At 45.8% G+C, this 24,136-nt stretch overlaps 1 protein-coding gene across 1 annotated transcript; it reads right to left on the bottom strand.

Annotated features, from left to right (window-relative positions):
• Positions 1–2,043: 2,043 nt before the first annotated feature.
• LOC145428646 (E3 ubiquitin-protein ligase RNF123-like) lies at positions 2,044–18,117 on the bottom strand. Its single transcript, XM_080301113.1, has 7 exons — positions 17,989–18,117; positions 16,675–16,780; positions 15,728–15,829; positions 13,376–13,476; positions 12,475–12,667; positions 11,012–11,157; positions 2,044–9,284 (listed from the first exon to the last, which is right to left on the bottom strand). The coding sequence occupies exons 4-7, from the start codon at positions 13,415–13,417 to the stop codon at positions 9,156–9,158; spliced, it is 510 nt and encodes a 169-aa protein (XP_080157239.1). The 5' UTR covers positions 13,418–13,476; positions 15,728–15,829; positions 16,675–16,780; positions 17,989–18,117; the 3' UTR covers positions 2,044–9,155.
• Positions 18,118–24,136: the final 6,019 nt, after the last annotated feature.

Raw genomic sequence — 24,136 nt, 5'->3', positions numbered from 1 at the left:
ACTTGCAATATACTGCAGGAAACAGCACCGAGTCTTTGATGGGAAAAGCTGTTCATCAACGGTGATATGTAGACCAGGGTTGTAGCACGTGATGCAGTTGGTGACCAATGATCCCCACACACTGGAAATTGCAGCGAACTTATCAGTCTTTGCTCGATTTGCTCCATTGTGGCATCAATCAGACCACTGGTATAATGTTGAAATGTACTCACTCACTTTTTATTATTATTTGTAAATATGTGTACAAATGGTTGGTTTTTTGTACTGTTTTTATCAATCAATTTTTTCACATTAGTTAAAATTTCTTTTCAATGTTTCATACGGTTGTAAATAGTTAAAAATAATTTTTCCTGTTTGAAGCATTGTTTATCTTCAAAACATGCAAACTTCATGTTTACAAATGTAAATAAAAGCACCAAAAATGAATAAGCAACAAAAAAATTAAAAAACCATCAAAAAACACCAAAAAAACCCATTTAAAATCATTTCATAAAATACTAAAAACTATTTAAAACACAGTTTTATCTACAACATTTAGTGTGGTTAAAAAGGATTAAAAAACGTTAATAACAATTTTGTATTATTTGACTATGTACATATTTTCCATTTTCTGTATTTTTTCATTATTATAGGCAAGGCTGCATAACTTTAAAACATCAGTTCATTGAAAACTGCATTTTTAGTTTAGTTCGGCTATATAAGGAGAGGAGTGCTGAACACCCTCATTCTAGCCCTGACAGCCAAAGGAGCAACATCTCCAGATTATTCACAGCAGCCACTTTTTCTGTTTGTACCGCGTGTGCCCTGGCCTGAAGAAGACCCTGTGGGGTCGAAACGTTGCCCCGGGCACACTACCATTTGGCCTATTTTGAATTTATTAAAAATTAATCCGTTTTTTTTTTTTAATTAAAACAAACGCTTTCTTTTTTTCATTATTTTTTTTGCACTATAAATTAAATACATTATCATTCATACCTACATTCATAAATAACAAACAAACAAAATTTATTAAACTATAATACCAAAGGCTGCATCATCCACACAAAACTTTATTATTAGATAACAAAGGCTTCATCACAGACAAGACAATACAAACACCACAACACGACAACACAAAATGGTCTACCTGGATGAGGACCAGGATTGGATCCCTGTACGGTACCGGGGACGGCGTCTTGTGCCTGGTGGCCGTAACAGGCAGTGGAGTAGCGGGAGGGCCCAAGGGAAGGACCGTGCACCTCCGCGTCTCTTCGGGGACCGGAACACTTTTCCTCTCCCTAACCCTAACCCCTAACCCTGAAGAAGGCACAACACAGCCGAAACGTCGCGACGGCCTATAGACAGTTAACCCAAGACATGGGTAATTTTTGGAACACCCGGGCAGGGTCTCCACCTCCCGGCAAGAATCCTCGGCCCCCACTGATGGACAGTGCCTGTCAGGCCCATTGGTGGCCTGTTTTCACCTAACCCCTAACCCTAAAGTTTAAGTGGGATTAAGCAGAATTGGCCCTCCCGGTTTTAAGACTATCCTCTGGGGGAGAGGAAGAGATTTTATTCTTTTAACCCTTTTATTTTCTGGATTTTAAGAGGGGAGCTCCAATGGTTTTTTTAGCCTGTAATTTCCTGTGTGGCGTAAAGAGTGTGCAGTGTGTAAAGTAACCACAGTCAACCTTGAACTCCACGAAACGACACTGTGTAAAGGAGCAACATTAAGAAGGGACTTGGTTCAAAGACACTTAAAAAGTACAGCACACTGCTTAAAGGCCCTGGAACAACAAGTGAAGACGATTCTGACAAAGATCCAGTGGAAGCCTAACCACAGATATAAAGGCAAGGTGAGTTCCCCGGTAAGAATTTTAATCTTGGAGTCCAGATTAATGAGGGTTGGAAGAGGAGGCTCAAAGGCTGGTCTGGGAGGGGAGGTGGGGCCGGGGGGAGACAGGGACATGTGTTTTGACGTTCTAGTATTAATTTTAAGCCAAGAAGGCTCTTAAGCATGTTACACATAGTATGAATATGGTCAGGTGTTGTTTTAATTTTTATGGTTTGGGGAGGAGGGAGGGAAGGAAAATAACGAGGGTGGGATTAGGTGGATTATGTTTTAAGAAGATTGCTTTAATGAGGTGATTTTATTGGTCTTATTGGTCTTTTTTAACTTCTTTTTTTTCTTTTTATCTGGCCTGGCTCAACAGGGGCACCTACTCCACATGGGAAGATATATGATAAAGATAATTACAGCCGAAACAGGCAGTACATTGGGGAGATGATGAGAAATGTCCCAAATAGGGACAAGGCGGTCTACATAGAAGTAAATACTTCATGTGACTGCACAGATCCCCCTTCATTCTAATATATCAATAAAGTGAGGCTTGATTTGAGGCGGCGTAGTTGAAAGTAACACTGCTGCCATTGAAAAAAATCAAATCACATAAACATGTGGAGGTATAGATTAGATAAAATGGATACTCTGGGGAGCAGGCTAGATTCTTTTAAAGATGAAAATTTAGATAAACTGACCTTAGGACCACCCAGGATGAAGAGAATTTTAACATAAATATCATCCTGTGGGTTTTAGAGTTGGGTAGCTTCATCGAGCTGGTCTTTTAAATCCACTTTGGACAGCCTGGCGGTCAGTGGAATGGTCTTGGTTTTAATTATAATTCCCTGTGTAAAATGTTTTTTTAGCTTATTAATGCATTTTTTAACATCGTGAGAGGTGGAATAGGTTTGTGCTTTAAGGTTTTTTAGGTATAATTATTTATGTTTTAATAATTATTTATGTTTTTTTAAAGCTTTTATAAGTAAGTCCAACCCAAGTAAGGGGACTAGCAAGATTACCGATATGTCAGCAGACCTTCCTGAACCTCCAACAATGTACTAACATGGATGTGCAAATAAAAGTGTTGAAAAATAATTGATTGTGTTTGCTGTGTTCCATAACAGCTGCATGAATTATTATATTTACTAACTCCAAAATTTAAAATTAAATTTCTTATAAATATGGGTGAGATTTCCCCTATGGAGGTGTGGGAGGGTCTGTTCGCATGTTGGTTTTTAGTTGAGTTTTAATAATTTTTTATTCTTTTATTTATACCTGAGCACTTTTGGCCATTTCCCTTGGCAAGTGCATTTTAACAGGGATTATACATTGGCATCCTTTCTATATCCCATCATGAGGGATGCCACCAAGACTCACACACATAAAAGGAAAACAGAGGAGAAGCACATATAACACTACAAGATCATAAGGAAAATAAAGGTCCAGTCGGCCGCTAGGACCATGCAATGGAGCTCCAAACGGAGACAACTAAGACACAATCTCCTAATACCTAACCCCTAACCCCCCACCCCCTAACCCTAACCCTAAAGGTATAAATAATCCGGTTAAACGCACAAGGGTTTTACTCATTTAAAATCATTGAGATCCGATGTTGTTGTATGGGAAACAAGTAATTCTTGCTAATGTATATGGACCAAACTGGGACGATCCAAATTTTTATTGTACCTTTTTAAAACACCTGCCAGATTTAACAGAGTCCCATTTGATACTGGGTGGTGACTTTAACTGCGTACTTAATCCTCAACTTGACAGATCAAACCCAAAACCTGATAGCAAAATTTCAAAAGCAGGTAATGTTCTAAAATCCTTTATGCAATCTTATGCTTTTTTTGACCCCTGGAGGAACAAAAATCCTACATCTAAACAATTCTCATTTTTCTCACCAGTGCACCGGTCATACTCACGGATCGATTTTTTTGTTGTAGATAACAGAATTCTTCCCAAGGTTTTGGATTGCCAATACAACTCTATTGTTATCTCAGGGGAGTGGGATGGGAATGGGAGTGACTGGGTGAATGTGGCGTGTTGTATAGAGAGCGCTTTGAGTACTCCGGGAGAGTAGAAAAGCGCTATATAAGAATCAGTCCAATTACTCTCCTAATTATGTTGTGAGACATTTACATGTCTTTTTTTAGTGTATAGTTTTTAAATCCTAAATATAAGTAACTGTTAAACATACAAGCTGGAGGCAGAGATAATATACTGGATGTTATTATTGAGTGACTCTTATTAATATTAATGGTAATTATTAAATAATTATTAAAAATTGCCAGGCAACATTTTCTTGGGTTTACAGCCAAATGTTGCACCTCTTTAAAATCAAACTATGATTTTAATGTTTTATTTCTCCTAATATTATTTAAACAGGGCAGCATGGTGGCACGGTGGTTAGCACTGTTGCTGCACAGCAAGAAGGTCCTGAGTTCAATTCCACCATCAGGCCGGGGTCTTTCTGTGTGGAGTTTGCATGTTCTCCCCGTGTTTGCGTGGGTTCCCTCCGTGTTTGCGTGGGTTCCCTCCGGGTACTCCGGCTTCCTCCCACCGTCCAAAGACATGCAGCTTGTGGGGATAGGTTAATTGGATAATCCAAATTGCCACTTTGGGCAGGGATAGCTCAGTAGGTAGAGTGGTGGCCCCATGATCGGAAGGTCGGGGGTTCGACTCCACTGAACGGCTACCCTGAGGTACCCCTGAGCAAGGTGCCGTCCCTACACACTGCTCCCCGGGCGCTGCACTGGTGGCTGCCCACTGCTTCACTGGGTGAATGGGTTAAATGCAGAGGAACTATTTCCCTATGGGGACTAACACGCACACTTTACACTTTACTAGGTGTGAATGTGAGTGTGAATGGTTGTCTGTCGCTATGTGTTAGCCCTGCGACAGACTGGCGACCTATCCAGGGTGTACCCCGCCTCTCGCCCTATGACAGCTGAGAAAGACTCCAGTGACCCTGAGAAGGATACGCGGAAGCGAATGGATGGATGGATTATTTAAACATTCTCTTTCAGCTGTCAGACTAATACTTGTATCATCATGATCACCAGTGTTAATGTGATTTGTTTCCAGGGTGCACATCTGGTGCTGGGCTGCCTGGTGATGATCCTCTCCTTCTTCCAGCCTATTGGGGCTTTGCTGCGCTGCGGACCACAACATCACCTGTATGTATCAATCTGCGTGTGGTTCTAGAAAACTCTGTTCAATTATTATTTTAAACACATTCATAGTCTACAAACACAATTATTATATTTAACAAATTAAAAACACCATCACGCAAATGGATGGGGTAGACCTGCTGAATGACTAAATGCATGGCTCACTCTGCAAAGTAGAGCGGGAAAGCACCAAAATATATAAAGATTCTCTGAAACGAGTGATATATCCTCTTTGGACCATGATAGAAGCCCGTTGCACTAAATATTGATAGAAATTGTTAGTCATGGAGGTGGTGATGACGGGGTGGCTGTAGCTCAGGTGGTACAGCAGTTCAGCCACTAACCAGAAGGTTGGTGGTTCAATCCCAGGCGGCATGCCAAATATCGTTGGGTAAGATACTAACCTAGCGTCGCACTTAACAGCTTAAATGAAGCACTGGTGTGGTTAGGTGAATGAGCTGCATAAAGTGCTTTGAGTGCTCAGACAGAGTAGGAAAGCGCTGTATAAGAAGCAGTCCATAATAAGTTATGAACAAAGTTTTCTGGAATTTTGTTTTCTGACACTTTTGGATGACTAAACATGTCTTGGGTCAAACCGACTCAGCAACGTCACTGCTGTACCTGAGAAACAACATTACAGGAGGGTTAAAAACTGAGACCACAGTGACATTAAGCATTTTTTGCTCAACACTGCCACCTACTGGACCCTACATGCTCCCACTGGCACAGATTATAAACAACAACAAAATAAACTATCACAGCTATGCAGATGACACACAAATATATATCACAATGTCACCAGGAGACATTGTGAGGCCGGATTTCCCCGCACGGCGTTTTATCTCAGATGATGGATGGAACTGCTGAGCTCATCATTTCTGCTGCGAGGCGTCCCGCGGTCCTCGGGGGATTCGGTTCATTAGTTATGGTGGGCTCCAGTGCTCGCCCTCCGTCTCCTCGTAGATGCACGTTCGGTATGAATGTGAAGCTGCTACGTCACCTCGTTCAAGTTATCACATTCACACATCCCCGGGCGGGCGGTGTCGACGCCACCCCATCAGCCGTTTCCAGGCGACGGGTCACAAACCGAGGCTAAATGTTCCGTCCTCAGCCTGGATCCAGATCAGCTCTCTGGATTACACCAAGAGGATCAGGAACCTTTGACTGTGGGTGGGACCCATGTGACCTGCTCACACGACACCCTCCTACAGTTCTGGCCAACATGCAAACATCTCCACCCCTGTAAGGTGGTCATTCATAGACAAGAGATAGTGAGGGGCTCAGAGGAGAGCCGCTGCTCCTCTATATGGAAGGGAGGCAGTGGAGGAGGTTCAGCATCTGACCAGGAGGCCCAGCACACACAGCTGGAGATTACAGAACCCACAGAACAGCTGGAGGAGGTGGAGGTCCAGGAGTGGGTGGGTGGAGTAAGTGTTGACCACCCAGCAGGGGGCGCTGCTGCACAGAGGGGCTAGCTTCCTCTGACTGGAGCTGATCTGCACTAAAAGACAAACACGAGTAGAGCAGGGCGATATGGCCAAAAATATTTATCACGATATATATTTGAAAATTTGCGATAACGATATAACTGACGATATAATTGATGCGAAACAAAATACAACTCCACAACATTACTCGCGCAAAAAGACAACCTTCCATTTATTTTCACTTAAACAAGAAGCTGGTTTTTATGTACATTAAAGCTTTATAAAAATGTAACAGTGCAAATGCAAATTCCTTGCTGAAAGTTTAACCCAAAGGCATTTCCAGTAGAAATGGGCTGACATATACTGAGCATAACCATGTATAATATCCACTGAAGTTAAAAAGAGGTGCTTTGCAACATTAAACTGCAGTGTGCAGTACGTATTTTTCGGACCATAAGGTGCACGGGATTATAAGGCACATTAAGCGAAACAAAGCAGTCAGATAAATCAAACTTTATTAAACTCATTCTTCTTGCTTCCTCCACTTCTGTACCATTGATTCATTAATGTTGAATTCTCTGGCAGCTGAGCTATTCCCATGTTGTTGCAGTATATTAATGACTAACCTCGTATTGTGGATGGATTATCTCAGTTGTTCTCCTGACTGAAGTTTGGTCCGTTTACAGCATCCTGCCATGCGATTGCATTTGTCTCTAACCATGAAGAACCTTCACGTTAACTTTTATAAGTGGAAAAGTGTTAGTGTTCGTCCTCCAGCTTCACTGTTTATGTTATGCTAACATAGCTGTGTCGCTAGCGATCACGTAGCACATCATTATATACCAGCTAGCCCAACTTCAGTAACCCTACAAACGTCACTGCTGTTTAGTTTCCTGTCTTCATTTATGTTGGAAGTGATAACAGAGCTGTACGTTTGAATTTTTTCAGAAATCTCTCTGTCAGAACATGCTATATCATGCTTAGGTAACTAGCGAAACTAGCGAGCTAACTTCCGCTAGCTTCCTGCTAACTTCTAACTCCGTTAAATGTAATAAATTTTGTTTTCATGGATGCCTGGAAGTTAAACTTCATAGTTACACCTGGTAAAGCAGCAATGCTGATCGTTTTATTAAAGATGAAAGAATTTAGACAGTTTTTAACTCTCAGTGATGCTGCAGTGTTGTTTGACCTGAAGCATACGGAGTTTAGGACCCAGATTACTCCCAGATTTAAGAGCATCTTAGTCCGACAAATATGACAATAACGACGGCCGCTTGCATGTTCTGCAAAAAAATGTGCTTTGTTGTGTATCTGACGGACAAACACCAAACCAGTTCCACATCACTGAAGTTGCACCATTTTTACAAACCAATTCTGGTTCATCTGTTTCACTCAACAATCGGCCATGTGCGTATGAAAACAAAGGCACTGCGCATGCGCGTTTTACTCCCATTCTATCGCGATATTTCATTTTCCTATCGTTGCCTAACATTATACCGGTATTACCGTGAACGGTATAATATGGCCCAGCCCTAAACACGAGTACAGAGAAGGACACGCAGACCGGGGACAGATTAAAGGAAAAGCCGTCCTAAAGGGTCAGGTGTGTGCTCCACCTGAGAGTGCTGCACAGACCCACACCACCCTGTGGGTGGAGACACCAGCAACATGCAGTGAAGCTAAGCTTGTTACAACTGGCCTCACTTTATAGAAATAAGGTTTTATTCTAAACAGTCTTAGTAAGAACTGAAGAGGTCAAGAAGGAGAGCGCCCTCCAGGCCAGTGGAGGCGTGTCTTTAATTAGAAATGAAGCTTAGTGTCCCGCTCTGCACTGCGAGGGCAGCAGGACCGCAGAGAGTCGGACACATGAATAAAAGTGATCTCAGAAGAGGAGACTGCCGATTCCAGCTGCTCTTTACTCAACTAGAATCAAAGGTGGACCTGTTCTGGCTCGCTATGATTGGATGAAAACTGTGAGGCGTGACCCATTTTTATGAAGTGGTGCCAAGGTCAGGGCTGCCGGACACTGGCGCCACCGGGCCCTCTGACCACCACCAGTAGGCAACAGGTGAAGTGTCTTGCCCAAGGACACAACGACCGAGACTGTCCGAGCCGGGGCTCGAACCGGCAACCTTCCGATTACAAGGCGAACTCCCAACTCTTGAGCCACGATCGCCCCCTACATCGTGGCTAACTACAGCGAACATCAATAAAGAAATCCTGCAGAGAGAACGACATGAAAACACGAAGCGTGGCAGAAAATGAGGGCCTGTTGGTGGGAATGCGTCGCCCCAGTGAGGGGTGGAGGGGCGCGTTAACCGAGCCATCCCCCCTTTCACTGAGAGATGCTCTTTTGTTCTATCGTTCGTGTCGTTGGACGTGATCCAATCAGAAGTGATCTCATGTCAGACAGAGAGCAGACACACGGACACCTGCTGTCGAGGAAAATCAGAGGCTCTGTAAACCATGAATCCAAAGCTAAGCAGTCGTTTTTGTTAGCCTGCAACAAAGGTCTTTCTCCCACAGGGGGCGCCACAGCCAATCATCTGCCTCCGTCTCCCAGCATCCATGAACCTCCTGAGCTCCTCTCTCCCACTGCAGTGATAATCTGTCTAAAGCTGTCTGACTCGGTCAATCAGCCAATCAGGTCCCACTGCTGACCCCACCCACCTCACCAATCTGAGCCTTGGTCTGAGTGACCTGAGTGATGAGGGTCACTCAGACCAAGCACTGCTTCTAAAACTCGCCCTGATGTCCAGCTGAGGCGGCGGTGGCACTCACTCTGGCGGGGCAGTGGGCGATCTTCTCCTCCGTATCCTTCAGCGCCACGGCGTACTCATGGACGTCGTCTGACACCACCACCATCTGAGAGGAGAGACACATGTTAGCACGCTGCTGAGAAAAACACTGGAGGCACGAGCGATCTAATTGGCTGATTGTCACAGCGACCATGAAAACTCGTCATTAGAGTCTGACCACGCAGCAGCTACGTGATGGAAACGCACACGTTACAGACTCAGAGGCGCTTTTAAATGAGACAGGGGTCAGAGGTCGCACAGCGTTAGTGTGGGGAGGATGAGCCAATCGCAGAGTAGAAAAAACCTTCAGGCTCAGCGAGGCGCCCGTGTTTGACCAGAGGACTCGGAGTGCTTCGCTTTAATGCGCACAGACACGTTATTCAGACACCTCGAATAAAAACGTAAAAATAAAACCAGACACACAAATCACAGCGCTCTGAGCACAGCTGCTTCGGGTCAACCCACCCGAGAGAAAGGTGGATGCAGCTAAAGGTCAGGACCGCCCACAGATACTTCAGCAAGTTTTAAATATAGAAGTTTAAAACAAGAAGGGATTGTTAACAGTGATGTGACCAACTGGAGCGTGATGAGCACCAAACCAAAGGATGAACTCACTGTGGGAGTTTTTCCACCTGCAGACAAAACCAGCTGCAGAGAAAGTCACAGGAATAAAATATGCAGCATTAACCTTTACAGTAGAGTTCCACAGGGTTCAGTGCTAGGCCCAATTCTGTTTACATTATACATGCTTCCCTTAGGCAGCATCATTAGAAGACATAGCATACATTTTCACTGCTATGCAGATGACACCCAGCTCTATCTGTCCATGAAGCCAGATAACACACACCAATGAGTTAAACTGCAGGAATGTCTTAAAGACATAAAGACCTGGATGGCCGCTAACTTTCTGCTTCTTAATTCAGATCAAACTGAGGTTATTGTACTCGGCCCTGAAAAGCTTAGAAATATGGTATCTAACCAGATTCTTACTCTGGATGGCATTACCTTGGCCTCCAGTAACGCTGTGAGGAACCTTGGAGTCATTTTTGACCAGGACATGTCCTTCAACGCACATATTAAACAAATATGTAAGACTGCTTTCTTCCATTTGTGCAACATCTCTAAAGTTAGAAATATCCTGTCTCAGAGTGACGCTGAAAAACTAGTTCATGCATTTATTACTTCCAGGCTGGACGACTATAATTCATTATTATCAGGAAGTCCAAAAAACTCCCTGAAAAGCCTTCAGCTGATCCAAAATGCTGCAGCAAGAGTCCTGACAGGGACTAGAAAGAGAGAGCAGATTTCTCCTGTTTTGGCTTCCTGTTAAATCCAGAATTCAAAATCCTGCTCCTCACATACAAGGTCTTAAATAATCAGGCCCCATCTTATCTTAATGACCTTGTAGTACCATATCACCCTATTAGAGCACTTCGCTCTCGCTCTGCAGGCCTACTTGTTGTTCCTAGAGTATTTAAAAGTAGAATGGGAGGCAGAGCCTTCAGTTTTCAGGCCCCTCTTCTGTGGAACCAGCTTCCAGTTTGGATTCAGGAGACAGACACTATCTCTACTTTCAAGATTAGGCTTCAAACTTTCCTTTAAAGCATATAGTTAGGGCTGCAACGGTTCATCGTGTGTTTCGAATAATTCGATTAGAAAAAATTCTAGACACATTCTTTGCTTCAGCACTTCGTTTAAGGCACGGCCATGACGTGCTCGCTGGTCTTCATCGCAGACACCACAGACGTGCGCACACACACACGCACACACACACGCACACACACACACACTCACCTTCCCCAGCTGCTGATGGACACTCAGGTTGTACATCATCACGATCCCGTCCACGATCTCCAGCAGTGACTTGTCTGCAATTTGTTGATCGGGCTCCTCGAGCGGTCGCCCCAGCAACAGGCCGTCGTTGCCATGACTTCCCTCGACTTCAGGTTGCAGAGAAACAGGAAATGGTTAAAAAAGGCAAGAGATTTTTACAGCTGTGGCACTTCCACCCAAAGACTCAGGCGATGATAACTGGCTCCACGCCAACTTCACGCTGTGTCTAACCGGCCAATCAGGCACGAGCGCCTCATTTGACTAATGAAGGAAACAACCAGAGACCAACTTAGTCTGGGCCAACAGTGAAAAATAATGATGTGAAATCAACAGGACACCTGACACACCCCAACAGGAAGTGACCCAATTAAAGCTCCCAGCACACGAATACCTCGTAAAGCTGAACACGCCGGGCTGAAAGCACGTGGTATGAAACACACTGGTGGACATCGCAAGGGATCGATCCACCTCCATCCACGCTCTGTCCCACCATCCAGAACCAGAACGCAGGAACCAATCACTTCTTCTCAAACGTCTCCAACACTGTCACTGACAAAGTACTTCCTGATATTTTACCTGGCAGATTCCTCTGCTGCTTTGTTTCCTGCCATCACCATGCTTACTCTGATTACTCTGATTACTGTGCTGGGTGCAGAAAGGAGAGCGTGGCTGAACATTTATCACTACCTTCGATTGGAGGATGAAGTGGAACAACACGCAGACTCCAACTAAAAGATGGAAGCACAGACGTTTTCCTGCAGCGATCACGGCTCGGGCCCTTCTCTCACTTTGCTCGTCTCCTGCACGCCGGTGTCATTGCACCACAAATGCAAAAACTGAGCGAGAGGGGCTGCTGGTGTGTGTGTGTGTGTGTGTGTGTGTGTGTGTGTGTGTGTGTGTGTGTGTGTGTGAGTGAGTGAGTGAGTGAGTGAGTGAGTGAGTGAGTGAGTGAGTGAGTGAGTGTGTGTGTGTGTGTGTGAGATAGCAAACACTGAAATTATTTCTTTGCACGCAGGAATGAATTTTCTTCGCTCAAAAGAAATTTCTCCTCAAAATGCAACACTTGCACCTGCAAACCTTTTTACGTGCGCTCAGAATAGTGGCACAAAAATGACGCCATACATCCACAGAGGAAGTGACTCGCTCGTCACGTTGACGCCTAGGTGAACCTCACACAATTAAATTCTGATTCTCACTTCCTAAAAGCTCCACGCAAAGCGAGCAAATGCGGAAGTGATCCCCTGTGTGGCTGTTCATCACGCCTGTAAAAGCAAACTTCCTGACAAATCACTGACCTCCTGCTGCCAGCAGGGGGCGCCACGCACTGCCACATAGACCTGCTTCGTATTTTCAAACGCAGGAGAAGCTCTGAGCAAACGGGGCTGATGCCCGTGAGTTCCGTAGCAGGAGCGAGTTGTACTCACTGTCCTCCTCGGTGCGCTGCTCCACGGCGAGCGTTCGGACCTTCACCTTCTCCGGCTGACTCAGGGGTCGCCTGGGGGTCATCAGGCTGACGGCGGCCGTGCTCAAGAAGCGGTTGGCCCGACCCAAAGTGGGAGAACTCAACCAGCTGGGCCTCGCCAGAGCTCCGCCCATCGCCACGGCCCCAGGCAGCCTCTGTGGTCAGACGGAAAAAAAAAAGTGATGTCAGAGGATCAGGAGGTCAGAGGTCACAGCTGTCTGCACAGATGTTTGGTCACACATTTAGAAACTATGGATATTAAACATCAGTGAGGATAATTTTTTAAAGCTTGTTCTTTAAAAAACGAGTGGATACGTTTTACCTCACTTCCTGTCTAACCCACAGTTTCAGCTAGGGCAGCCAATCGGGGGAGGGGCTTAAAGCAGTACGGATTAAAACCACGATCAGTGAACGGGAACAATGAAGACAAATGGAAGCAGCCTGAGAGAAACATGGACGAGGCTCTCCGTCAGACGCAGCCAGCTGTGCTTCACATCTGCAGCTGCCACGCCTCTGCAGAGCCACCCGTCAGCTGGTTCTGGTCTCGCCACGCCAACATTTTGCAGCATGTCGTCTTCAGAGCGGCTCAGCCCACAGAAACAGGTGCGGGCGCAGGCTTAGACAAAGCGGGCGTGCCGTCACCGGCGCCGTTAGATCGGCTCTCCAACTCAGAGCGTGCACGCCATAAAAATGTTTCATGGTTTTTAATGGCGGCAGAACGTGTTGAATCCATCGCCGTGCACTCGCTCTTCATAACGTTTACATGTTCCATCGTTTTATTTCAATATCTGGAAGTACTCATGTGTACTTTTACACATACTGTTTACTCGGTGACACACAAACAAATGACATCACCACATCACCTGAGCAGCTCCGCTCTCGTCGTCCTCGTCCAGGTCGTCCATGGACGTGGCCTGGATCTCCGCGGGGTCGATGATGATGTTTGCTTTACTCGCCAAATCGTCTGAAAAAGAGAAAACAGGCACATTTGTCATGTTGTAGTTCTTCACTCATGAAAACAAACCCATCAGCTGAGTTTCATCAAGCTGTCTGCAGAAAAACGCCAACATCAGACGAGCACAGCTCTCACAGCGGCATTTTATATTCACTCAGACCCCAAAACACCATCAGAAAAGTTCAAAACCACAGAAATACGTTTAAAAACAAACTGCAACCCTACATTAAAACTGAGCTTAGCCGTCCAGGCCAGCTCGCACCGGCTTTCTACGAACGTTCTGACCGCTGACGAGGTCAAACCGTCGAGCCGTGCCGGGCGCGTCAGGAGGAGACGGCCTCAGACTGATCGGAGACCAGCGTGTGAGCGTTAGCCAATGAGCATCAGCCTGACAGGAAGCTGGCAGTAACAAAGAAACTGTCACTGGTACTGAGAGTGAAGGAGGGCGGGTGTTAAAAGTCTGAGCTGACTGGTTGGCCCGTGCAGGAAGTTCCCGACCAATCTGCAGAGGACTTCCTCGACTAAACCTTCAGGAACACACGCTCAAAGTCAAACGTCCAAAATACAAATGGCTGTAAGTTGTTCGGGCTCCTCTTCATCACGAGCGACTGTAGGAGGAAGCAGCGTGCCCGCCTTTGAGAGGAAATGGAAGCGAGCGGGCCGCCGGAGCGGATAACTGATGGCAGTTGTGCAGCGCTGCCAGTCAGCACAACGGAGTGAATCAATCCACATTACACACCTGCTGATGGCGGCCTCATTTCTCCTGTGATATTATTCTGTTATTATATGTTACCTTATATATGTAATCAAAGTAGTTGAATTAGAATACTGCTGTAGATCATATTATACCCTTTAAAATAGAGTGTGTGATCTGTATGTAGTTTAGTTCTCATTATACTTTTGAGTTAACAGAACATATTCACATATTAGTTTATTAGATAAAGGTGCATCACTCTGTATCCTTGATCTGCTGGGAATGTGTTACACTGTTTTCTTGACATGCTTAATTGTTGAATCATGAAGAGAAGGTTGTAAGCAGGAGACTCTGTGTCTAAAGACAGGGGAGATAGACCACATTCCACACCCCCACCTTACAGAAAGCAGAGAAACAACTGCCGAGGTCATAACTTAGGCACTGTAACAGAGAAAAAATGTGATGTTTTGGCTTTTACGACTAGCTGGGGGCCACTAGAGACTATAAAAAGCTGAGCAACCCGTCACCATTTTGAGACATGTGCCTGACCCTCTGGTAGCATCTCTCCCGTCCGGACGTTGTAATGCTCTTATTGTTGAATTGTATGCAAATAAATGATTGTTGATTGAGCATTTATACACCGAGTATTGTCCCTCCTTCAGCCCAAAGATTCAAAGAACTGCGTGTTTTCAACACTCCCCACGGAAACATCATTCAGACGCTTGCTCTTGATACTGAGGCGAAGCCCGCTGGCTCAGGACCATCGGCGCTCACCGCTAACCCCGTCACGCCTCTTGTATTTCATATCTGTGAGTCTGAGGCCTCGCCATCGTCAGTCAGTGTACGGGGGGTACAGACATCAAACACACCTGACAGGATCTCAAACGGTTCTTTTGGGTGATGGTTGGTGTATTTACCTCCTCACGCCAACCCCGCCCCCCAGCGGCTTTCAACCTGATGGGGGGCAAACTGGTCAAACTGGTTACGTTAGAGGTTTCTATCCAACATGGAGCACTTGCTCCCTCTGGTGGAGACAGCTGTGATGACCAACTTCAGATTTGATCCAGTTATTAACGCGGGCGCGCTTGCCTGCTTCCAGCTCCCTGTCCTTCATCTTGGATGAGTTAACAATAATCCCCGTTTATGTGACACCTCTGTGCACCCTGCTTTAGCTCCTCCCCCTCTGAGCACCTTTGCTCCTGATTGGCTGCTCCTCACAAACTGAGTTCAAGATTCCTACGCAGGCACAGCTCGTCATTAGACAGACGTGACAGGAAATCAATGAAGGAGATCTTGAGAAAGGATTCACGCTCGCACACGTCACCAAAGCAGCGACAGCTCGTCCAATCACGTTGTCCTGGGGCACTTCTGACTCTCCCAGCCGCCAATCAGCTGATCAGACACTGAGGGGGTCGGTGTGAAGTGACTCCTGCATGTCCCAGCGCTCTGGGCTCAGAGTCATTACCAAACACCTAAACTGACAACAGACACAGGAGCATGCTGGACAGGGCCACGCCCCCCACGAGCACGCCTCCCAGGGCCACGCCCACCAGGAGCACACCTTACCTTTCAGGGTTTTCTTCAGGTGGGACAGCAGCCCGCCCAGCCTCTGCAGGTCGAAGTAGTCCACCTTCCCGTTATAGAACAACTGAGGAGGGACGTAGGCCTCTGTGAGGGGTACAGAAGCACATCACTGAGGGAAGACGCACACACGCACGGGCGCACACACACACACACACGCGCGTGTGTGCGTGTGTGTGTGTGTGCGCCCGTGCGAGACCTGCAGTGGAGCAGAAGCTTCCACTGCAGGTCTCACTCATGAGTCTTGAAATTACCTGTATGCATATTCCACCAACGGCAAGGTAATTTCAAGACTCATGGTTTCCTCCCTTAGAACTCATGGTGTCTGACTGGAGCCACCTGACCCACACACTGCTGCCAGAGACACACCTGTAAACACCACCACCATCGTCGTGTCCAATCACAGCACAGGGCAAGGCAGCTGTGTCACAAACAGCAGCCACGTGTTCAGGAGAGCGCCTGGCACCTGACATAAACATCTCCTGCCCTCTCTGAGTCATTACCGTGTACTTTTACTACTTTGCCCCAATCCTACCTGTGTACTTTTACTGCCTAAAGAATTTAATCATGCTGGATTTACTTTAACTGTATGTAACTGATACACTGCGATTACCCTCTCCTAGGTCTAATATTATGTACTTTTATCACCTTGCTACATACAGCTGATGATGAAGTGTAGTCTCGGGGTAGCCCTGAGCAATGATGAAGCACAGCTAGCTCGGCTGTTAGCATGCCCCCTGACCCCCGTTAGCTCACCGGAGCACTGAGGCTCGGCAGACCGGTCCGTTATAACCCTGTCGGCGGGACTTTGGGGGCTGAGTGTCGAGGTAATCACTGGACACATCAGTCGAGCATCGCTCGGCTGTAGGCAGTTACATGTCACACAGCTGGTAGCAGGCTAACAGCTAGCGGCTAATGACAGCGACACTCACCGCCTCCGGCTGCTCGGACGGGCCGCTGCTCCGCTGTAGCCGCCGCTAGCTCTGGTAGTCCGGCTGATAGTTGTGAATTGAGCCGCTGGATATCGGCGATAAGAACCTTGTAGCGGCGGATGTGTAAAGCTGGCCCACATTCACGTAATGTAACGTTTGTGCTTTTGTTTTGGTAACTTCCTGTGGGACCGGAAGTGAATGTTTTAACGGTAAACGGCTTGATGTGCAGAAAGACGGAAGAAGGTGAAAAATTAATGCTAACGGAGAAAAGGGAGAGAGGGATATAGTTAAATTGTACGAAGACAAATGGTTCTAGCTACAGTCGACAGGGGAACAAGGTTTGTAATGTATAAGATTTAATTTGAGCAAGTTGAAATGCATAATATGTATTATATAGTTTAATAGATAACGGTTAGACCAGCGTAATGAGCGGTTAAGATGCTGTACATGAATAATATGGTAATTGTTTCATTTGTTTGTCTAGCTCTTACGTTGGTTCGTTGTCTGATACACGGCAAGGAATAATAAAAGTCATTCAACAACCATCAGTTCTGGCCTTCTCAGTTCGACTGGATGCTACAGTAAGAGCTTGACCGCCGCCATTTTGCTACACCACGAGGGCTCAAGGTTTAACGGCAATTCCCACAACGTCCAGCAGATGGCAGAAGCAGGTCAGAGAACAAAACGGCGAAAGGCATAAGGAAAATAAAGTTAAAATGGAGGATTCAGAAGAAGACATTAATGAACAGTTTGCAAACAAAGAACAAATATTAAATGAGCCACAAGATAAAGCTCAAAGTAACTCTGCGATTCCAAGGCGTTCAGAAAGAGCCAAGGTGCCAACCGAAAAAATGCTAACTTATCAGAAAGAAGAGATAAGTAAAAAAGAAAAAAGACTATTAACTCTTTATGAACAATGGAAAATACGAGTGCGAGAAACAAGAGAAAGATTAAAGTTGGACATTTCAGAGAAAGAAATGGCAGATCTTGCAGATGATGTAGAGCAAAGAAAAGATGAACTGCTAAAGTTGTACACTGAAATGAGAAGTCACATTGCACCTTCATCAGACATACGAAGAAAAACCGATGCATGTGAAGCAGTTACTCATGACATCGTGAAAGTCATCCTGGAAAGAATAAGCGGTGTAGATGGAGATTTTGATGGAGAATATGAAAGAAAACGTCTACGCAGACTATTAGAACATGATTATGCCCAATCCATCTATGGTTCAACTGCAGCATCGAAACGTAGCCAACTGTCTTCAGCCTCACATCTTGCTTCAAAACGAGCAGAGGCAGCAGCAGAACTACAACCTAATCTTCACAACAACACCGGAGTCTTATCTGCTGTTAACGCCTCTCACGGTACGGAGGGCAGACTGGGACAAGAAGGGCAAAGACGAAAAAACGCGAAGGCAGAAATATGTGTGTGTGTGTGTGTGTGTGTGTGTGTGTGTGTGTGTGTGTAGGTGTGCCGTCGTTAGTTTATGGCTGATCAAAACACAATTAAATACAAATACAATTAAAAAGTTAAATTAACGTTTTTAAATATTATTGTCTGCATAAGAACCTCTGATCACCTTGACAACGGCTACATGGCAGTTCCCTCTGCAGAGTTTAAAACCAAACACACCTGAGCTTACTTCTTCACAAACACAGAAGCAAACATGGACCACGACCTGAAACACGAGTCTGAAGAGAAAAACGGGGCTGAGGACGCTAAAGCCAGTCATGAAGTGGCCACCATCCGGCGAATCTACAGGTTAGAGGCGTTGGAAAAGCTACGTGAAGATGTGACGAGCATCATTGAACACTTCATGGAGGATGGCTTTCTGGAAAGTGACGGAGACGCGAGAGAAAGTGACGGAGACGGGAGAGAAAGTGACGGAGTCGCGAGAGAAAGTGACGGAGACGCGAGAGAAAGTGACGGAGTCGCGAGAGAAAGTGACGGAGACGCGAGAGAAAGTGACGGAGACGCGAGAGAAAGTGACGGAGTCGCGCGAGAAAGTGACGGAGTCGCGCGAGAGAAAGTGACGGAGACGGGAGAGAAAGTGACGGAGTCGCGAGAGAAAGTGACGGAGTCGCGAGAGAAAGTGACGGAGACGCGAGAGAAAGCGAGTTCAGTGAGAGCGAGCCTGAAATGCTGCCGGATCAAACTTTCCCTGAGGAGCAACCTGTGACATCATCTGTTTATCCTGCAAGGGAAGTCGTGACTCTTAGTGAAGCAAACATGGACCACGACCTGAAACACGAGTCTGAAGAGAAAAACGGGGCTGAGGACGCTAAAGCCAGTCATGAAGTGGCCACCATCCGGTGAATCTACAGGCCAGAGGCGTTGGAAAAGCTACGTGAAGATGTGACGAGCATCATTGAACACTTCATGGAGGATGGCTTTCCGGTTTTAGACCGCTTCATGGAAGAGTTTCTGGAGAGCGATGGAGACACGACAGAAAGTGACGGAGACACGAGAGAAAGTGACGGAGACGCGAGAGAAAGCGAGTTCAGTGAGAGCGAGCCTGAAATGCTGCCGGATCAAACTTTCCCTGAGGAGCAACCTGTGACATCATCTGTTTATCCTGCAAGGGAAGTCGTGACTCTTAGTGAAGGAAAGCAAACAGTTGCTCCCGAGGGGAAACCTTCAGCATCTGAAGAGCGAGAACAGGAATCCGATCCTGAGATCAGACCTCAGATGCCCCAGGACAGAAAACGCACAGTCAGCCATGACCGTCAGGGTCTGCGGAGGGAACAAGGAACCCAAACAGAGAGTGCCGAGGACGCACCTGTGAGAGGGTTACTGCGCATACCACTGAGGAGAACACTGAGAGCACTGGGAAGGAGGCTCCAGCAGGCTGGGGAAGAGTGATCTCCACCAACTCACCGAGCACGCTTTGGTCATGTTTGTGTTCAAAACAGCAAATAAAAAAGAAAAAACAATCTAAATTGTCCTGGATTTGTCTTGTATTTAAATCCACAGCAGTGAACCATGTAAAGGTGCTTTTTGATATCTGGACTGGACTCTGATTGGATGAGAGAAGCTGAGCTGGGAGTTGTCTCCAGCTTTTATATCTGCTTCCTTCTCGGCTCGTTAGAGAGTCAGAGATATTTAATGACGGGCGTTCAGAGGAACTATTTTATTACCTCGAGTGAAACTACGCAGCTACATGAAGGTGGAGAAGGTAAATGTGCTGACCAGTCATATTTCTGGGTCGGAGGAATACGTTACATTTTACTTCCACATTTCTGGAGACGAGCACAAAACGACGATTTCTGCGTTACCTTGATGTGCTTCACGCCGCAGCTCACCAGGCGGCTTTGCTGAAACGGATCCCAGCAGATGTCAAAGATCTGGAGAACAGAAGAATCGTCCGTTATCGGGTTTACGTAATGTAACGTTTGTGCTTTTGTTTTGGTAACTTCCTGTGGGACCGGAAGTGAATGTTTTAACGGTAAACGGCTTGATGTGCAGAAAGACGGAAGAAGGTGAAAAATTAATGCTAACGGAGAAAAGGGAGAGAGGGATATAGTTAAATTGTACGAAGACAAATGGTTCTAGCTACAGTCGACAGGGGAACAAGATTTGTAATGTATAAGATTTAATTTGAGCAAGTTGAAATGCATAATATGTATTATATAGTTTAATAGATAACGGTTAGACCAGCGTAATGAGCGGTTAAGATGCTGTACATGAATAATATGGTAATTGTTTCATTTGTTTGTCTAGCTCTTACGTTGGTTCGTTGTCTGATACACGGCAAGGAATAATAAAGGTCATTCAACAACCATCAGTTCTGGCCTTCTCAGTTCGACTGGATGCTACAACCTAATCTTCACAACAACACCGGAGTCTTATCTGCTGTTAACGCCTCTCACGGTACGGAGGGCAGACTGGGACAAGAAGGGCAAAGACGAAAAAACGCGAAGGCAGAAATATGTGTGTGTGTGTGTGTGTGTGTAGGTGTGCCGTCGTTAGTTTATGGCTGATCAAAACACAATTAAATACAAATACAATTAAAAAGTTAAATTAACGTTTTTAAATATTATTGTCTGCATAAGAACCTCTGATCACCTTGACAACGGCTACATGGCAGTTCCCTCTGCAGAGTTTAAAACCAAACACACCTGAGCTTACTTCTTCACAAACACAGAAGCAAACATGGACCACGACCTGAAACACGAGTCTGAAGAGAAAAACGGGGCTGAGGACGCTAAAGCCAGTCATGAAGTGGCCACCATCCGGCGAATCTACAGGTTAGAGGCGTTGGAAAAGCTACGTGAAGATGTGACGAGCATCATTGAACACTTCATGGAGGATGGCTTTCTGGAAAGTGACGGAGACGCGAGAGAAAGTGACGGAGGCACGAGAGAAAGTGACGGAGACGCGAGAGAAAGTGACGGAGACGGGAGAGAAAGTGACGGAGACGCGAGAGAAAGTGACGGAGACGCGAGAGAAAGCGAGTTCAGTGAGAGCGAGCCTGAAATGCTGCCGGATCAAACTTTCCCTGAGGAGCAACCTGTGACATCATCTGTTTATCCTGCAAGGGAAGTCGTGACTCTTAGTGAAGGAAAGCAAACAGTTGCTCCCGAGGGGAAACCTTCAGCATCTGAAGAGCGAGAACAGGAATCCGATCCTGAGATCAGACCTCAGATGCCCCAGGACAGAAAACGCACAGTCAGCCATGACCGTCAGGGTCTGCGGAGGGAACAAGGAACCCAAACAGAGAGTGCCGAGGACGCACCTGTGAGAGGGTTACTGCGCATACCACTGAGGAGAACACTGAGAGCACTGGGAAGGAGGCTCCAGCAGGCTGGGGAAGAGTGATCTCCACCAACTCACCGAGCACGCTTTGGTCATGTTTGTGTTCAAAACAGCAAATAAAAAAGAAAAAACAATCTAAATTGTCCTGGATTTGTCTTGTATTTAAATCCACAGCAGTGAACCATGTAAAGGTGCTTTTTGATATCTGGACTGGACTCTGATTGGATGAGTGTTAGGTTTGTAGCTTGAACCTATTCGCTGGAACGTTAAGACAATATAATTACACTGCAAGCAAGACGCAAGTAGGCAAACTTCTTCATGGTACTCGTGCACGGGAGAGATTGGACAGAGCGCCGTCCCTTCGCTTGACCCCAGTAGCTCTCGTCCGTCCTCCCATACACTATCCTTTTATTGAGGTTACATGAATATGCATAGGTTCATTAACATACGACGTCTACATACAAACAAAGAGTACCTTGCCTGTGTGTGTGTGTGTGTGTGTGTGTGTGTTGCTAATCAAAGGGTCAAACATCCTTGGTCAGGAAGAGGGTAGACTAGACCCCCCCCGGTGAGGAAGTCCAGCAGTTCATCTAAACAGAAAAGCACTTAGACTAAAACAGACGTAGCTACGTTAATCCTACCATAAAACAATAAGAGAAGGTATGACCTCTCTCATGCTCCCAGGATGTAGGTGTGGAATGCACACCAAGCCTCTGTAGCCTGTTAAAGATCACACAACTTATCACTACACAATTGATTATACACCTCTAAGCATCTATGGTTAAATATTTCTAAGCATAAATAACAATCAACAATACAAACTCTAACAATGAGAGAAGCTGAGCTGGGAGTTGTCTCCAGCTTTTATATCTGCTTCCTTCTCGGCTCGTTAGAGAGTCAGAGATATTTAATGACGGGCGTTCAGAGGAACTATTTTATTACCTCGAGTGAAACTAAGCAGCTACATGAAGATGGAGAAGGTAAATGTGCTGACCAGTCATATTTCTGGGTAGGAGGAATACGTTACATTTTACTTCCACATTTCTGGAGACGAGCACAAAACGACGATTTCTGCGTTACCTTGATGTGCTTCACGCCGCAGCTCACCAGGCGGCTTTGCTGAAACGGATCCCAGCAGATGTCAAAGATCTGGAGAACAGAAGAATTGTCCGTTATCGGGTTTATGTGAAAACGTGTGCATGCACAGTGGAAGTACGATGAGAAGGAAACACTTTCAAACTCTGTAAAAGATTTTTTATTGAGATCTGATTGGTGTGTGGTGCTTCACGCTGATTTTCTGTCCCGCTCAGACGGCACCGCCCAGAGGCTTTGCCAGACGGCGGCAAGCGGCGAGGCTTAACTGCAGAGGAAGCTGATTGGTGCACGCTCTCACCCTGTCCGAGTGTCCCGTGGCCGTGGCCAGGATCTTCCCTCTCTTCCACTCCCAGATACACACAGTGTTCTTGGCGTCCAGGCCGACCGAGGCCAGCCGCTGCGGAGGAGAGATGGGGACGGTTACGCATCCAAAATGTCTACAAACAATTTAAAAAAAGAGGCTGAACGTGCAGAAATCTGACAGCTCATCTGCTTCATACGTGCAAAAGCTTAATCCAAGCTGACAGAGGGCGGGGCTCCCTGCTCGATTAGCCTGACGCTCATGTGACGTGTTTGTAAGTGTAAATATAGCAACTCTGCAACATTTCAGATGAACTCAAGGGTTTGCTTGGAAAGGCTCAGGTCAAACTGCAGGAATGTCTTAAAGACATAAAGACCTGGATGGCCGCTAACTTTCTGCTTCTTAATTCAGATCAAACTGAGGTTAATGTACTCGGCCCTGAAAAGCTTAGAAATATGGTATCTAACCAGATTCTTACTCTGGATGGCATTACCTTGGCCTCCAGTAACACTGTGAGGAACCTTGGAGTCATTTTTGACCAGGACATGTCCTTCAACGCACATATTAAACAAATATGTCAGACTGCGTTCTTCCATTTGCGCAACATCTCTAAAGTTAGAAATATCCTGTCTCAGAGTGACGCTGAAAAACTAGTTCATGCGTTTATTACTTCCAGGCTGGACGACTGTAATTCATTATTATCAGGAAGTCCTAAAAACTCCCTGAAAAGCCTTCAGCTGATCCAAAATGCTGCAGCAAGAGTCCTGACAGGGACTAGAAAGAGAGAGCAGATTTCTCCTGTTTTGGCTTCCTGTTAAATCCAGAATTGAATTCAAAATCCTGCTCCTCACATACAAGGTCTTAAATAATCAGGCCCCATCTTATCTTAATGACCTTGTAGTACCATATCACCCTATTAGAGCTCTTCGCTCTCGCTCTGCAGGCCTACTTGTTGTTCCTAGAGTATTTAAAAGTAGAATGGGAGGGAGAGCCTTCAGTTTTCAGGCCCCTCTTCTGTGGAACCAGCTTCCAGTTTGGATTCAGGAGACAGACACTATCTCTACTTTCAAGATTAGGCTTCAAACTTTCCTTTTTGCTAAAGCATATAGTTAGGGCTGGACCAGGTGACCCTGAATCCTCCCTTAGTTATGCTGCAATAGACGTAGGCTGCCGGGGGATTCCCATGATGCATTGAGTTTTTCCTTTCCAGTCACCTTTCTCACTCACTATGTGTTAACAGACCTCTCTGCATTGAATCATATCTGTTATTAACCTCTGTCTCTCTTCCACAGCATGTCTTTATCCTGTCT

The sequence above is a fragment of the Astatotilapia calliptera genome, chromosome 5 (assembly GCF_964374335.1).
Source record: "Astatotilapia calliptera chromosome 5, fAstCal68.1, whole genome shotgun sequence".
Taxonomy (NCBI): domain Eukaryota; kingdom Metazoa; phylum Chordata; class Actinopteri; order Cichliformes; family Cichlidae; genus Astatotilapia; species Astatotilapia calliptera.
Note: the sequence above shows the minus strand (reverse complement) of the source record. Positions and strands in the feature narration are given on the sequence as shown.

Excerpts from the sequence above, each read along its gene's own strand:
- LOC145428646 (XM_080301113.1), bottom strand. The coding sequence starts at position 13,417 with ATGGACGACCTGGACGAGGACGACGAGAGCGGAGCTGCTCAG. Across the intron at positions 12,668-13,375 it reads ACGAGAGCGGAGCTGCTCAG|AGGCTGCCTGGGGCCGTGGC; the intron begins GTGATGTGGTGA and ends GTCTGACCACAG. Across the intron at positions 11,158-12,474 it reads GCAGCGCACCGAGGAGGACA|TCGAGGGAAGTCATGGCAAC; the intron begins GTGAGTACAACT and ends TGCAACCTGAAG.